We start from the raw sequence: 16987 nt of genomic DNA, 5'->3' as shown, positions 1-16987 counted from the left end.
TTCTATGTACCAGGCTATGGCGTTAGTGCTACTTTTATACAATAGAAAATATGGAATGCGGACATCTGGATTACTTTTCCTGTTTTGGTTCTTCCTTGCTTTGTGCGGGGCCGTCCAGTACAGAAGTCTAATACGTGGATATACACAATCGGTAAGCTCTGTCATAAGTAATGATTATAATTCAAACTTTATAGTCTGCCATATTTTCTTTTTTCTTTGAAAATATTCGTTGCATACAGCATGCGCGGAGAATATGAAAATGCACCCCAGCATGAATGAATTGAAAATTTTTCAGACCGAGGTAACATACTCATATGTCTCTTACATGATCTATTATCCAGTGGTTCTGGCCCTGTTCTTGCTACACTTTTTCGTTGATGGCGAACCAAGGTTCTCTGAATATCCACCGGTAAGTGTATGACATAATCTACCTCTGCGTAAGACATGAAAGTACCAAAGTAAATGAATAAAAGTTACCTGATAATAATTGTTTTTAGGTGGAAAGACCATGTCCCGAAACAAATTCGTCATTTCCGTCGAAAATTCTATTCACTTGGTTTGATCCTATGGCATGGAAAGGGTTTAAAAAACCTCTCGAAACAGATGATCTCTGGGCAATGAACCCTGAAGATACAGCTGCAGAAATTGTACCAAAGTTTGATAAATATTGGATGGAAACTTTGAGAAAATCGGATAAGTACGTGTATTTCTAAGGTTTTGAAATTCCGTAGATTTCTTTTTCGTCACCATGCGCAGGGAATTTATATGTTACACTTAATATGATACACAATCTTCCATTTGATTATTTTTCACGTGTAATTATTTGAATATATTGTATTGTTCATATTATTGCTATCAAGGCTGTTTTGGACATATTTTGGGTAAGGATATTAATATTGAGAACTCGATGTCTTACAACCCGTAGATGTTTTGTATTATGTAATTAAGCAGCCTACTTTTTACAGTGCACAAGGTACGAAGGCATCATTCAGAAAATCGTCTGGTCAGGTAGACTTCAACAGCGCTAGACGAAAAAAAATAGCCTCGATATTGCCAGCTCTCTGTAAGGCGTTCGGCCCAACATTTTTATTTGGGTCACTACTGAAACTGTCTCAGGATATTTTAACATTCGCCAGTCCGCAAATATTGAAGTATATATAAACTTGAATATAAAAAAAATATGTCACTATTTTACACTCACACTGTTCGTTTTTCTGTGTGATCAATGCTATGGCATTTAATATAAAAATTTCAATTTTTCTTTTTAGATTTCTCATTGCATTTGTTGAAACCAAAGACTCTAGTGGCAATTTCGGCGAACCTTTGTGGAAGGGATACTTTTATGCTGTCCTGCTTTTCTTGACAGCAACCGTTCAAACACTGGTCTTATCTCAATACTTCAATCGGATGTTCTTAGTTGGTTTAAGGATTCGTACAGCACTGATTGCGGCAATTTATCGTAAAGCTTTGAGAATGTCAAATGCTGCTCGTAAAGAGTCAACCGTTGGCGAAATAGTAAATCTAATGTCCGTCGATGCTCAAAGATTCATGGACCTAACTGCGTACATAAACATGATTTGGTCAGCACCACTGCAGATTGTTCTTGCTTTGTATTTCTTATGGGGTACCCTTGGGCCATCTGTGCTGGCTGGTCTTGCTGTTATGATTATCTTAATCCCAGTCAATGCACTGATTGCCAATAAAGTGAAGACGCTACAAATCAGGCAAATGAAGTGCAAAGATGAAAGAGTTAAATTGATGAACGAGGTATTGAATGGTATTAAAGTCCTAAAGCTATATGCCTGGGAACCATCTTTTGAACAACAAATATTGAAGATCAGGAACAAAGAGATACAGGTTTTGAAGGAAGCTGCTTACCTCAATGCTGGAACGAGCTTCATCTGGTCCTGTGCCCCATTTTTGGTAAGTCAGTTATATATTTTGCCAGTTAGAAACCTACCTTTGTTAATTTCAGTTTTTATTACAGTGAAACGTTAATAACAGTTCTGATTGATTTTACACCACAAATAATACCACAAGAGTATAGTAGTTATTTTTTAATTTATGAAATCCTTTTGTTTTACCTGATATCGGTCATTTTGCAATACACAACGATCTTTAGGAAATACAATGAGCAATCAAGGCACTGAACACCACTATTTCGCAAAGTCATAATTATGAATATTTTAATGATGTGATGGATCAAAAATACATCCTTACACTAAGCATCCAAAATAGTGATTCATCTCACGTATATTCCACTTTGGGGATGATCGATGCTGTTGTTGGATTTGCAATAGTTTTCTTCACGTCACTTGAATTTTAATTGTTTTCATAAAACATGTGATCCAACGTTCAAAAATTATTTTCTATCTCTTCATATCGGCCAAATGGAACTTGCGATATTCTAAGAAATTGAAGTGTGACTTCAATAGGTATGCCTCTCATCCTTAGCTACCTACGTACTCATCGACGAAACACATACTCTGGATGCTACGTTGGTTTTTGTATCACTCACTCTGTTTAACATCATCCAAACGCCGATGGTTATGTTCCCGCAGCTCATCATTTTCAGTGTGCAGGTGATACCAGACACAAGATACAATGTTCAAGATGCTCGATGTCTGCTATTAGTGCTTTGATTTCTTTCTTTCCTATTGATCACAAATCTCCCATTACATCGATCCTTCAATCTTGTATCAATTTTTTCACTTTCGTTTGCAAACCAATGACAAGTTGGTCATAAAACTGCAATACCTGCAAATGTTGAAGTGTCAACGAATTTCCATATTACAAATTTAAAAAAAGGACATTAGTTTCATTGCAGATCTGCCGTGCTTAGACTGTGGATCATCAGTAATAAAAGGAATTATAACAATGTACAACACACTTTGATGAAATTTTTTAAGTATCGTAAATGCTACAAAATTTAAAGTATCCAACTTTATCGATGAATAATTTTTAATTGGATTCCAAATGAACAAGAATACTTAGGTCTTTCAAATCTTTGCTTTTATGACCACCCTGTATAATTTTTCTCTTGATTAAAATTCATGACAGCTTGATAAAATCTTATTGATGTAGGTGCAAAGACTTTGAAGGCTTTATGTAATTGGGTGAATTTCCGAATACTACATTACCTCTATCTTTATACTATTAGTACAGTAATTTCTTTATTCTATGCCGCATGATGTAATTCATCTAGGTCTCTCTGGTATCATTCGCCACATTTGTACTTTCCGATGAAGAAAACGTTTTGGACAGTACCAAGGCCTTTGTTTCACTCAGCTTATTCAATATCCTGAGATTTCCGCTCTCTATGTTACCCATGATGATCAGCAATATGGTCCAAGTAAGTTATCGCCAACAATGCTACACATTCAATTTTCATGGAATACATGCAATATCTCTTTGATGACGTCTGCTATACAATTAGCTCAATCAAAACTTTCAGTATTTACCTCATTGTTCTTTCGAAATGAAGCTCAAACACAGTCTATCATAGCAATCTAATCTGTTTCACCCTGAGATGCTTCAAACTTATATTGATGAATGCTGAACTAGCCAAGGTATCTAGATTCATACTTTCTCTTGAAATTTCAAATGTGCATTAAACCATTGCGTGTAGTTCACAATATAAAATGTCTTAGTATTACTTTATCAGCATATGATTTGTAAATAAATAACAATGTAGAGGTTTTCATCAATCTTTTTCATCTCTGTAATATACTTTCATCTTCTGAAATATTCTAAGGCTATAGATGCTACACATTATCATAAGTAATGAAAGTATTGAGACTAAAGAGATATTACGTTTCAATAAACGACAAGTATTCAGTTAAAATGATATAACTTTCTTGTTTCTGATGAAAATAAGCTTATATAATATTCATTCACTTTCCTGAGAACTTGTCGTATGATTTGATTTTTACTGAATGTTCCTGGGATACGAGTATCGCCTATAATGAAATATTTGGTTTACTTAGACATCAGTATCTGTGAAGCGTATTAACAAATTCATGAATTCAGAAGAATTGGATCCCAACAATGTGCAACATGACCCATCTGAACGTGAGTTACATTTAAAGCACAATTACCGAAAATAATTTGTACTATTTAATAGGTTGCTTAGTCACGGAAAATTTGGAAGTTTTGGATTAGTTTTGTTATTATTCTTTATACTGTCCAATAGTCAATAATGAAATGAATTTACAATAACTTTCAGCGCATCCATTGGTTATTGAAAATGGAACTTTCACATGGAATGTTGATGAATCTGATAAGCCAACTCTGCGAAATATTAATCTACATGTTCAACAAGGGCATCTTGTAGCTTTTGTCGGCTCAGTGGGTTCAGGAAAAAGCTCTCTGGTATCAGCACTGCTTGGTGAAATGGATCGGTTGGGTGGTAAAGTGAATACAAAGGTAAGATAGTCCAAAGACAACATTACAAAGTATAAATGTAAAATCTGATTCATAATTCTGGACATTGTATACAGTAGTTTTTGAGGATTCTTACGTGACAATTGGTACCACATTTGATTCTCATTCAACCCTTCACAATTGCATTGTAACGTAGTGTATTCTTATTTAATTCTCCTGTGCACAAGTGATTTATTTCATTGTCACTCGTTTCCCAAAAATACATCACTTATACTCACTTCGTTGTATTACATAATATATTTTGCTGGTAATATGAAATTTCCATACCGCTGGATCAAAGCTGTGTATGGTTATAGAAATGCTTATTTGAAACGCCATTTAATCATGAAATAGGGTTCGATCGCGTACGTGTCACAACAAGCCTGGATTCAAAATGCAACATTACAAGACAACATTTTATTCGGCAAATCTCTCGATAAAAGTCTTTACAATCGTGTCATTGAAGCTTGCGCTCTAAAACCAGACCTTGAAATGTTGCCGGCTGGAGATAAGACTGAAATTGGTGAAAAAGGTATCAACTTGTCTGGTGGGCAGAAACAAAGAGTATCTTTGGCTAGAGCTGTTTACAATAATGCAGACGTATATTTCATGGATGATCCTTTAAGTGCGGTGGATTCTCACGTTGGCAAACATATTTTTGATAATGTCATTGGCCCTAGTGGAATGCTAAAGAAAAAAACGAGAGTCCTAGTTACACACGGAATTACTTATTTGCCAGAAGTGGATAACATTATTGTTATTAAAAATGGCGAAGTAACTGAGCGAGGCACGTACAAGCAGTTGTTGGAAAAGAAGGGTGCCTTTGCTGAGTTTCTGGTTCAACATCTTCAAGAAGGTATGCACTGATATATTCATGAATTCAAAAATTGAATTCTTTCTAATAACAAAGTATTACTTTCGTATACTGATATTGAATGGTTCTATTTTTCATGGGGCCAAGTCGGAAATTGTAAGTCAAAAATAATATGGTGTTAACTCTTTTATTCTTACTTCATATTTTTATTTCAGTGTCTAACCCTAGGAGCTTCAAATATTACTATTTTCTGCTTTAAACTTATGGCAAAGAAAATATATATATATATATAGTGATTGAGATTTTATTTTGGAGTATTAAGATTGTTCAACTCTGTTTACTCATTTTTCTCTGGCGTTTGAATTGTTTTATAATTTATAACAGATCATCACCAAAAACCAATCTCAGGATGCAAATATATTACTGTTTCGTTAAAATTCACATTGGTTGAATAACATAAATAACCTGTTATTTCAATGATTATTATCTCATTTCTATAACTTGATTGATATTGATAATTGACTAAAATTACTTGTTGAAGTTGATTGTTTCTTTACACCAATTATTGTGCAATATGCATGGCCTTCAAAATACACTGAGGATATGCTGTGATAAACTTTTCGAGCCACCTAAGACCTCACGCTACACGGAATCTCTAGTGAAATGGCAACCTTTAAGCCATTTGTGCACTGCTAGGGATCAAATGCTGCGCATGAAAACTTGTGCGCGTGACTCAAAGGTTGCCCTTTCACCACAAATTTCTTGTGTATTTCGCATTCTCCACTGCAAGTTGACCTGTGCCGTAGGTGCGAAAAGCCTGCTTCAAGATATCACATTTGTATCTGTATTTCTTATGTGGCTGTTCATGAATACTAAATAGTTTTTCACGTAGTGTATACATAAATGTACTCTTCATTCCAACTTATTCATTTTATACTATGAAACAGTGGAGGCTGATGCAGTGTCAGAAGCAGACCTCGATGAAATAAAACAACAACTTGAATCAACGATTGGTACGGATGATTTGCAGCAAAAGTTATCAAGAGCTAGATCAAGGGTATCTGAAAGTCACAGTGATTCTGGATCTGTGAATGAAAAACGGTCACTTAACGGTTCACTCAAAAGGTACGAGTACATTGTACAAAAATTTAACTTGACATAAATGACTTGTTGTTTATGATCCTGACTTTATGTTGTGATAAACGATTTTGTGATAGTTAATTGAAGAATTATAAGGCATACAAGAATCCTAGCACAGTCAAGTGCCCCATATTTGAATGGCATATTAATTTGTTACAGACAACATTCAATAGATAGTCACAACTCTGTTAGTTTGCTTCATAGAAATAGCGTCAAGGAAAAAGATGCGTTACCAGCCAAGGTTGGAGAAAAACTTATTGAGGTTGAAAAAACGGAAACCGGAAGTGTAAGTAGTATCAAATTGCAGCTCCATTGTTCACAGAGAAGAATAAATTATTTGGATGTAAGACCTATTGCAAATTACACATCTCTGATACTTGTTCTGGTATTCCATTTCACAGGTCAAATGGAAAGTGTATTCTCACTACCTTCGTTCTATAGGCTGGTTTTTAACAATATCTACGATTGTAATGAACGCTGTATTCCAAATATTCAGTATTGGCTCCAATGCATGGCTCAGTAAATGGTCAGATGATAATACAACAGTCGTAGACACTGCAAAGAGAGACATGTACCTTGGAGTATATGGAGGACTCGGTCTTGGGCAAGGTAAGCGTATTGAAACTTGAAAAATTATCTTATGAATAAGTATATTGTAATGAAATTTACACTCACGTACACAGGCCTAATCGATGTTTAGGTTCGCAGTTCCACTGCAACCACATCACTGCCACATACATTACAGAAGTCATTCAACATCTGATTGAAAACTGCATTTCATTCAACACAATCAAATTCGCAACTTTTCAGGATCATTACCCACCTTTTCTAACCACCATAAAATTCATTGCAATTTTTTTCCCCCATATTCATATCTATATTCTAAATTTAAAGTTTATGGCGATGTTTTTGCGTTAAATAACAGAATTATAGAACAGCTTGAGTGTTTGATCTCACACTAGGAGTATACATTTATTTTTTTCAATACTGTTATTATTTCGCTACATGCATTAAAATATTTCTCAATTAACCGTTATCATGATGGTATTTTGAATCAATGCGATTGTCGTACTCTATTATATAAGAATTACTACTCAGAATTATGTATATATGAACAAGTGTTTGTGATCCTATACGAATCTTTGTCAGTTGAACTATTGATGAAGTGTACATTGAAAAGATTATTAACGATATCTAGTAATGAATGGTGAAGTTTCACTTTATCTTCGCTAATATTATTCAAAATATTCTTGTTAGAGTTTGAAAGTTATTTTGGGTGAGAATGTCATCGTCTTATATCTGATATTTTTCTGTGCCCAACATTGAAAAACTGAAACAATTTTACAAGAGAAAATGTGGTATTGTATATTATTCAAAGCTCTTTTAATTTACTCTAATCATTGCATGACCGTATTTTATATCTATTCAAAAACAGATCACGTGTCGTTTGCTGTGTGCAGTTAGCTGCTTATCGAACTTAACATTGCCAAGTATTTCTTATTTCAATCATAATCGTTCCATGCATCAGAATTTTTTAATTAGAATGATGATTAAACTTTCATTACCGACTCAACCACAGTGTTTACTTTTTTGACCTAAAGAGTGGGAAAAAAATTTGCATATTATTCCCTCTTTACTTTTTTCGGTCATCTGCAGAAAAAATAAAGCACTTTTCCATGGTTCATTATTCCCGCAAATAAATATTTCAGTTTTTCTGGTTTTCTAATTTTTTTTTTACAAATTTGAACTATTTCTTACTATATTATTATTAATGTTCATTAACATTATAGTTTTCAGACTAATAAAATGATCACACTTACTTATAAAAGAATAAGACTTTCCAGTCAATAATGCTGCCAGAGTTGAGTCGGGAATAAAGTCCTATATGCAACACAGGAATAAAAGTCGATTATTCCCTTGTTGGATAATATACTATATTTTCTTGATTTGATTGTAAATAAATAGTTTCTTTTCTTCTCAATTTTATTTATATTTGTTTCAATTTTGGTGTTTGACGGCATGGAATACGAGTTTTATTCTTGTTATTTTAACGTATTAGTTTCAAACAAATCAAGCCTAATAATTTGTAGTCAGAAAGATACACCACTAATTTTCTAACTGGAATATTTTGCGTGCTAAAACAATTAATTTAACTTATCTGGGTACCAAAACTTGTTGATGATTTGTTACGGTCTTACAAAAAATGCGTGAGCAGAACGAAAGCTTAGAAACTAATGTAACTACATGGTTCTGTAGTTTGCACATTGCTCTTGTCTTGCACCCACCTTACACTGTTAAGTTACTACAAAGCTTTGGAGGTGATATTTTAGAAAGTAGATTTTCATACCTTACATTAGTTAACGACAACTATTAAGCATTAAACGAAAAGTATTTTCAGCCTCATTTCTATCATCTTCATGAACAATCATATACAATCTTTATCTCGAAACAATCATATATTATGTACGTAAAAAACAATTGAAAGGGATTTTGCAAAGTGACGGTTGAATATAACAGTGTGGAATCACATATATATTGACTATTTCCAGTTCCATGTTTAGCTCAAGTTGGTATTTTACGAATGGTTCTTCACACGCGAAACCTAATTCTGAAACTTGAGAAGAAATTGTTTCAATATCATGAATTTTGTATTCAACCTCCAATTTCCTATGATTGTATTTTTCCTTACATAAGTCTATCACGTCAAATATATTTCGATCCTTGGATACAGTGTGTGAACATTTAGCTTAATAAAATGTAGCACAATTAAATCAATTCTTTCTCACAAGACTGCCGGTTCAGTTCAGACTTGCAATAGAATTGTGAAACTGTTCACAATAAAGGCCAATGACTTCAAAAGTCAAAGGAATTTGCCGAACGTTTAGTTTTATTATAACGTTTAGTAAAAAGTATTAAATGAACTTGATAACGAGTGAATTATTCTAACCACAGTCAGTCAGTCTATGATTGAATTTTTTCATGTCATAACTGATCATTTTGGATGATTTTGACAAATTGTTTTTGAAAAATTGGACAAGTTTACTTAGTTAAAGATTCCGTTTCTTTAAATCAGCTAAAGTGCTGCAAAGAGGATTAATTTTTGGACACATGATTCGTATCTTTTGTTCTCGCTTAAAAAACATTCTTCAATTTGTCATGATTTTTAAAAAATGTGCAGTGGGTAGGTGTAAGTTGTCTCCAATAATTTGTCAACTCCTGTATTAATCAAGTGATTGATCACCATTGAAAAAAAATTGTGTTAGACAGTAGCAGCTAAATGTTACCTTACGTTATTGAAAACATTTTAGTAAAATAATTGCATACATACCAGATAGAATAGTCGGTGTCACTTTTTCAGTTGAATTTGGTAAACTATGCGTAGTTATTTTTTTTTCTGAGCAAGATCAAGATAAAGTTAACTGAAACAATAGTCTTGAGAAAACCTGGGGGTTCATATTACTGATAATACTTTATAAAGTAAAGTAATACATTGTAATAATAATTTTACTTTGTGAAGTTATTATTTATTACTAATATTATCATTATAAATTTTGTAGCACTTTATCATTCATTGCCTTTCAGTACATAGCCTGAACAAGAATACCGTAGAATATGTATATAGAATTGTGCATAAATGTACTTGGAATGATGTATAAATCGTTGAACCAAATTTCAGCGTCATTTGTACTACTCTCACAACTTACGATGGCTGTTGGCTGCATTCGGAGTAGCAAGCTACTTCACGTGGAATTGCTATTCGGTGTACTACGATCTCCCGTTGGATTCTTTGATATAACACCATCTGGCAGGATAATAAATCGTTTTGGGAAAGACATTGATACTGTAGACAATGTTTTACCGCCAACCATTAGAGGCTGGTTACTATGTCTTACATCGGTACGTGAGATTTTCAACGAATCTCACCTAACACAAAAAAAGTAGAAAAATATTTTTACTGTCAAAAAAACTAATATTCAAATCATTTTATGTGAACGGTCCACCAATAGCTATGTCACTTTCTGTAACTAACATAGATCACGAGATGAATATGATTTTCACCATATTACAATATAACTTGTTTGCATATTTATAGGTCAGACAGCATGGACACATAATATGCTTTAATTTGCACAGTACCTTTTCAATGACCAGCATGGCGTTATATATTTTGCAGAATTCACAGTTTTATCAGTCATAATACCAGCGATCAATTATCCAACGGTGCAAGATTCAGGGCATTAGACAGATTATTATTTTGATCTCGAATACAAAGTCGAAGCAAAAATATTAGACGGTGAAACAATATACAGAAATTGATTCTCTAAGTAATAAACGAGAAACAGACGTACAAATTTTACAGTTTGGTAAGAGAGGAAATCTAGTATCGTTATCCACTTACATCCAACAGAAGTTGCATGATTCATTACAGAGACTCTGTTTCTGAATCGCTTTTTGCAACTAACATGACATTTGCCCAATCATTCTCTGCTACATATTATTTGTGCGAAAACGAATAATATAATAATTCAATTACCTCATATACTAACGATTCTTTTAGCAATATTCACACTTGCTGCCTCGTTCTCACTGGCTCTTGGCTCCATAATAGCGTCTGTTGTACTCCACGAAGTTATGTTGAGCAACACTATGAAATCTTCACTTTCCTTCTTCGATCAAACTCCAATGGGTCGAATCTTGAATCGGTTTGGCAAGGATGTGGATATCATTGATAACACCTTGCCAAACAATTTCCGAAGTTGGATTCAGACGTTGTTTTCGGTAGGATATGAATACTTTTGGTGGTAGGGACTTGAAATCAAATTATTACAGGTTTTGTTTCTAATAATACGTATGCGAAATACGAAGCCTTGTGAGCTTTTGTTGTCCAGCCTTATTTATTGATAAATATTATTGTTTACAACTTTTCCAAATTATTGTTCCGCTCCCAGACTTTATTCATACGTCTATTTTGCAGTTACACGCTTTACGTGAATATACGCTTTTTCGAGTAACCATATAGAAGCTGTTTTATGTGTAGTCCTCTTTCAATTGAAATCGCATTCTGTTTTAAGAAGGAGATTCAAAAGATTCGAAAGAAAAAACAGTTATGTCTGTTATCCTTACATGCGTCTGCAAATACATGTATCTCTGTATTGTCGTGTCTTTATCGTCCCACGGTCTGCACTAATAGTTATCTGTGCAACTTATTAATTTGACATTATACGAGATCACTTGATACAAAGTTGAAAATTTCTCCTTTTTGATTAGAGCACCTTTAAAATTTGTATGCTCCTTTCAATCAATTCAAACTTCACATGTCCAGTTGTTATATCGGTATTAAATTTCGATAGTTATTTCTTACAATATTTTCAAATCACGGGCTATATACATATTTCATTGTGTGTGGCTCACTTTCCGCAATTCATATAATTGGAAAAAATTATCTGAAGGTAATTTTACTAAAGTGAGTCTAGTAAGAAAAATTAATATTTCAGTTTGTTTTTGAGCATATAGTGAAATGTAATTTTGAGGGTGATTCAAGGAAAAAATGGTCGAAACTTATCTGGTCAAGGTGAGTCTTTGAGATTCACCTGCATAAATTTTATTGAAACTTTGTGCACACTTTAATGTATTAATAATTGTCCAGGACTTTATTCATTGCAGCATAAGTATCACGTCACTTTGGTATCAAAGAAGTATAACTTCTTCTATTGATAACACTATTGCTTGAAATTAAGCCTTGTAAAAACGATCAATGTGAGTCATAAAACCGCAAGTGCAGAAGCATAATTGTGCATATATTTTTGGCAGACTGAGAATCTACCACATTTACCCTTCTGCTAAGTCGTGAATTTAAGCACTTAAAATGCTTGAATCATGCCAGTATTATGTTTGCAAAAAAATTGTCATTACATGAATCCTTGCTTACGTTTTGAACTATCATCCTCTTCATTTGTGAGAGTTTGAATTATACAATTTCTCCAATAAATTGTGTACCGATCATACCAGGCACTAAGACTCAGCTTGACTCTTGTGTGAGTGATCTAGATTAACTGGATATTGTCGGCAAAATAAGTACTGTATTTAAAATGCGATTTTATGAAAGTATCAGTAACAGAATCATCGATAAACAATCAAAATTAAATAGAGATACCGAATACTTTTGTTAAACTGCAGCGACTTTTTCGAAACCTTTATGAAAATAAAGATTTCTCCAAGGGAAAAGATTCTCATACTGCGGAAAAGAAAATTTTTGGTCGAATACAGAGTTGTAGTAGTGGAGTGAAACTAAATGCGGTGTCATTTCTTTAAATTTAATTATTTTGCGAAGTTTTTTGCGCTGAATGTTCTTATTTCATTATATTATATTACTTCAAAAGTCATATACCTAATTACACACTGGAGTATAACGTGATTCTTGTGAAATTGTAGTATACATTCATATAGGTGAGTCACCAGTATGAAATTAACTTTTTTCCTCACAGTGATCTTTATATCAGTAATATACTGATTTATCGTTCATTGACTTCACAGTTGCCGGTTGCCTATAGTAATCTGTAAGATTTTTACACAACGCGCTATCCATCTTATTGTATATGAAATTTGTCATTTCTGTAGTTGTCTGACTATGTGACTACATTACTCTGTAGTATTTTACGCTACTTGGGCAGTACCCTGCTCTGGTACTAAGTGCCAAGTATAACATTTGATGTTAATAATTTCCAAACTACACAACCCATCTTTCAGGACAACAAGCTGTATCTTTAGTAAAAAAAACTGTATTCTAACGGGTATATTATGTGAAATAGAATGTCAGGGATTAGTATTGTGTTACAGCCTTGGGTGTAATTTTGGGAATCATGGCGTTGTACCTTGGTACACTGCGATCATCAACCGCCATGCATCGTACGGCTTTACACAATGTCTTGTGTGGCCCGATGTATCTATTTGACACGGTACCAATTGGTCGTATTCTAAGCCGCTTCAGTGCAGATGTAGACGTTATGGACAACAAAATACCCCCATCACTATCACAATGTCTGTCATCTTTGTTTAGGGTAAGCTCATGCTCGTCCACTGACCATCGGTTTTCTGTAATCATGCCTACATACTTGTATTTATATCAGGAAATTTACGTCACTACTGTCAGAAATCAATGGAAACTAACACTACCGGCTAAATTAGTGATAAACTTATTCTGCAATGAAATACTTGCAGTAACTTTTTTCTAAAACATAACTGTTTAAATGATGACTTAGACCAAGTACCTAACTTCTTTGTGTTTGGTGAATGAATTTTCTATTCAAAATGTGGCCTATACATTGATAGGATACCAATGACATTACTGATTAAGAATTTTTCTTTCATTTTAATATTGATTTATCTGCGCTGCATCAAGGACACAATTATACAAATGCTTTTCTGTAATATATAGCTTATGCACGCCAATGCTTGCATCTTATTTTCACTTTATTATAACTGTAATGCACTATTGTTTCTTGCGTACATCACAGCAAACTTCACGCAAGATGTGCTAGGACGAACGTAAAAGTTGCTCTGAATATCGAGAAAGCTTGTAATAAATGCAATACCCGTGAGTCATGCAGCAGTTTGAAACTTCGACTTTTTTTGATCATCCGGTCGAATCTACACATGCTTTTTACATCTATTCATCTTTCGGGTTGAGATTTATTTATTACATTTGACTCTTATTATCGTTCAGTTTGAATCTGTTGAGAGTTTCGTTGAACAGATTGAATGACCTGAAAAATTTATTTAACGTGCTTGTATTTAAAACAAGTTTTAAAAATTAGAAATCATTTCCTGCTCTTCCATTCATTAACAATTCCACATCTCTGAATTTTTTAATTTCTGTCCTTCATTGGATATTTGTTTTAAGTTTGTCTGAAATGCACATTTTCAAGTCGTGAATGGATAATCCTTAACACTATGATTGAAACAAGTTTTGGATGTTTTTAACTTGCAACACTTGGTGAAAAGTGTATGAATTTATCTGTTGACTGCATAGATAGCATACTTCGTTTCCGTGTAACTGTTCATACTAATATATCATGTTAAAACCAATACCACCTCGAGACATACATCATCATCAGGCAATGCGAAGTGCGAAATGTGGCAGGAAATAAAAAAGCGAAATATGTTTATTCATTATTTCAGATAGATTGCTTTTTCCATTACCCATCCAGCAGAGTATAATCACTGCGTTGAATATAGCTACTTCGCCGTAACTGAATTCTGCTAAGTCACTGTTGACATATAAAATTCAGCATTTGCTTAAATATGTTGATAATTTCATGCAGCTTTGATTGAGGTGGTACTTTTTGTTTGTCAATATATTACTCAGACATATCAATCTACCAAATACCCAATACCCAACACCCAATGCCCTGGTCAGCTCGGTTACAATGATAGTTGACCGTGTCTGATGTTATAGCGTTGGCGAGCTTTTTGTATGATTTGGCTCCCCAGCTGGGTTGTTGGTTGGCTGCTCGTCGGATGCACCTAGTGATGCTGCGAGGAGTGATGCGTGCTCCATTGACCTTCTTTGACACGACCCCAACTGGTCGCATTATCTCCAGGTTTGCTAAAGACGTGGATGTACTGGATACTTCACTCCCCCAACAAATTTCAGATAGCATCTATTGCCTATTTGAGGTAATTCTTGTACAGGCAGGAGAAAGCCGATGGTTCATTACAACTTATTTTGCAAACAACCCCAGGCATTCCCGCTCCTGTTCATTCGTTCTTATTACTTTCTGTAGTTCTTTCCAAACCGTTGAAGATTTGCACTTCTCTTCAATTCGTGCGGTGCAGCTCCATTACATAAAACTCATCATTTATTTTTCATTATTGTTGTAATGTAGCTCAACCTTAATTGCAAATGCATTACGCTGTGTATTTATTTACACTAAGTAATGACAAATCTGGAAGCAATATTATTCATTACTTTCACTGTGTATGCAACTTTCCGTTTGTTTTAGTAATCTTGATTATTCAGTAGATACTTTCAATTCGTTCGCTTTCTGTGTGTAGAAATTGCGATTTTAACTATCTAACGTAGTGTCAATAAAAAGTGTGTACTCCGTTTCTTTGGGGCGTTTGATAATCCGACAAAAACATAAGTTTTGTCTGCCAAACAGTTCCTCTTATACGTACTTTATGTGTTGCCACCGTGATGTCAGAATAAGTCAAGTTTTGCTTAATCTGATGTTGCTTGAAACTTTTTCAAATCGTTATTTCTGTGTTGTTTTTTTCGTTTTATAAATCTTATTTGTATAGTTGTGTCCAAAGACAGTCGCCATTAATTGAAAATCACGTTATAACCAAAGATTTTCATCTTTTTGTGGTGTTTGCTTTCTGCTTGAAATTCACTTTGAATTCAGTGCTTCGTGCCAGTTGGTGGGCCATTTACGTTATAAGCTTTGTTATCTACTTATTGCTATAAAGCGTAACTATTCTTTGGAACTAATGTTTTGAAATAGCATGGCTTACTGTGAACAATAAGTTCGAAATTTTCTACAATTTGAAACAAAATTAGAAATTGTTCGGAGCCAAATACATTAAAAGTTTTCTTGTAGTTTAAGTCTAGGTCTTTTGATCCTAAGACATTTGAATTACTCATTTTGATCTTGTTAATTGCTACATGTTTTCGTTATGTGTACATGTATTGATTCCATTGAACTTACATACTTCAATTATTACATACCAAGCCAGATAGAAGCCTAAATTATATTTCATCAATTGAATTATTAAATTTTTCATTTCCATTAATTTGCCACTATAACTTGAAAAATCTGATACGCTAACAAATTAAAAAATTTTACAGGCAATCGGCACTGTTGTGGCAATTTGTTACAGCACACCACTTTTTGCAGTTGTAATCCTACCAATAGGGGTCATTTATTATTTTGTTCAGCGTTTCTATGTTGCAACTTCACGACAGTTGAAACGGTTGGAATCTGTGTCTAGATCCCCTATTTACTCACATTTTGGTGAATCTGTTACAGGTATGTTAATTCAACTGAAATACATCTACTATATCTAAATCTTACTAACATACATTACCATGTGACTATTTATCTTTACTGAAATCGAATAAAGACAAATCTTGAGCCAATTTTTATCCAAAAATTGTCGCTAGATCTGAATAAACTTATTCAAATCCTCATTCTGTCACATGTTTTCAATAACAGGTGCTCCAACGATCAGAGCCTATGGTTTGCAAGAAAGGTTCATTACTGAATCTGAAAGCAGAGTAGACTTTAATCAAGTTTGCTACTATCCCAGTGTCATTGCAAATCGGTAAGTAAGATTGGTGAAGGAATTGAATATTACTTTTAACACTGGAAAGTTATTGTCGAAATTTGTATTATAGGTGGTTAGCAATACGATTGGAAATGGTGGGAAACCTGATCATATTTTTTGCTGCTCTATTTTCCGTCCTTCCGAAAGAAGATTTGACCGCAGGTGGTGTGGGATTCTCATTGAGTTATGCTCTTCAAGTAAGTAGTGCAGCTCTAGATGCTGGTTGTAAATGCTGCAACCAAAATTCTTGATTTGATATTAAATTTGTATAACGCAAGTAAAAAT

The 16987-nt window shown here is 33.9% G+C and overlaps 1 protein-coding gene across 15 annotated transcripts in view; it reads left to right on the top strand.

The window, feature by feature from the left end:
- The window catches only part of LOC124407471 (multidrug resistance-associated protein 1), a 30582-nt gene that overhangs the window by 7444 nt on the left and 6151 nt on the right, over positions 1-16987 (top strand). For 5 of the 15 annotated variants that reach the window (XR_006929314.1, XM_046883614.1, XM_046883615.1 and 2 more), the window contains 19 exons: positions 14-151; positions 296-409; positions 498-697; positions 861-881; positions 966-1151; positions 1269-1923; positions 3206-3352; positions 3987-4071; positions 4226-4425; positions 4777-5278; positions 5384-5392; positions 6184-6361; positions 6536-6662; positions 6778-6985; positions 10053-10273; positions 14867-15052; positions 16224-16404; positions 16591-16699; positions 16773-16899. Coding sequence is in view for 14 of the 15 variants with exons in the window: in XM_046883614.1 (XP_046739570.1) it covers positions 14-151; positions 296-409; positions 498-697; positions 861-881; positions 966-1151; positions 1269-1923; positions 3206-3352; positions 3987-4071; positions 4226-4425; positions 4777-5278; positions 5384-5392; positions 6184-6361; positions 6536-6662; positions 6778-6985; positions 10053-10273; positions 14867-15052; positions 16224-16404; positions 16591-16699; positions 16773-16899 (3594 nt within the window). In the remaining variant the exon portion in view is untranslated. Of the gene's footprint in view, positions 1-13; positions 152-295; positions 410-497; positions 698-860; positions 882-965; positions 1152-1268; positions 1924-3205; positions 3353-3986; positions 4072-4225; positions 4426-4776; positions 5279-5383; positions 5393-6183; positions 6362-6535; positions 6663-6777; positions 6986-10052; positions 10274-10934; positions 11156-13213; positions 13435-14831; positions 15053-16223; positions 16405-16590; positions 16700-16772; positions 16900-16987 lie in introns of all 15 variants that reach the window. The other 10 variants (XM_046883618.1, XM_046883617.1, XM_046883622.1 and 7 more) reach the window with 10 other exon arrangements.

This window comes from Diprion similis, chromosome 6, assembly GCF_021155765.1.
Source record: "Diprion similis isolate iyDipSimi1 chromosome 6, iyDipSimi1.1, whole genome shotgun sequence".
Lineage (NCBI taxonomy): Eukaryota > Metazoa > Arthropoda > Insecta > Hymenoptera > Diprionidae > Diprion > Diprion similis.
Note: the sequence above shows the minus strand (reverse complement) of the source record. Positions and strands in the feature narration are given on the sequence as shown.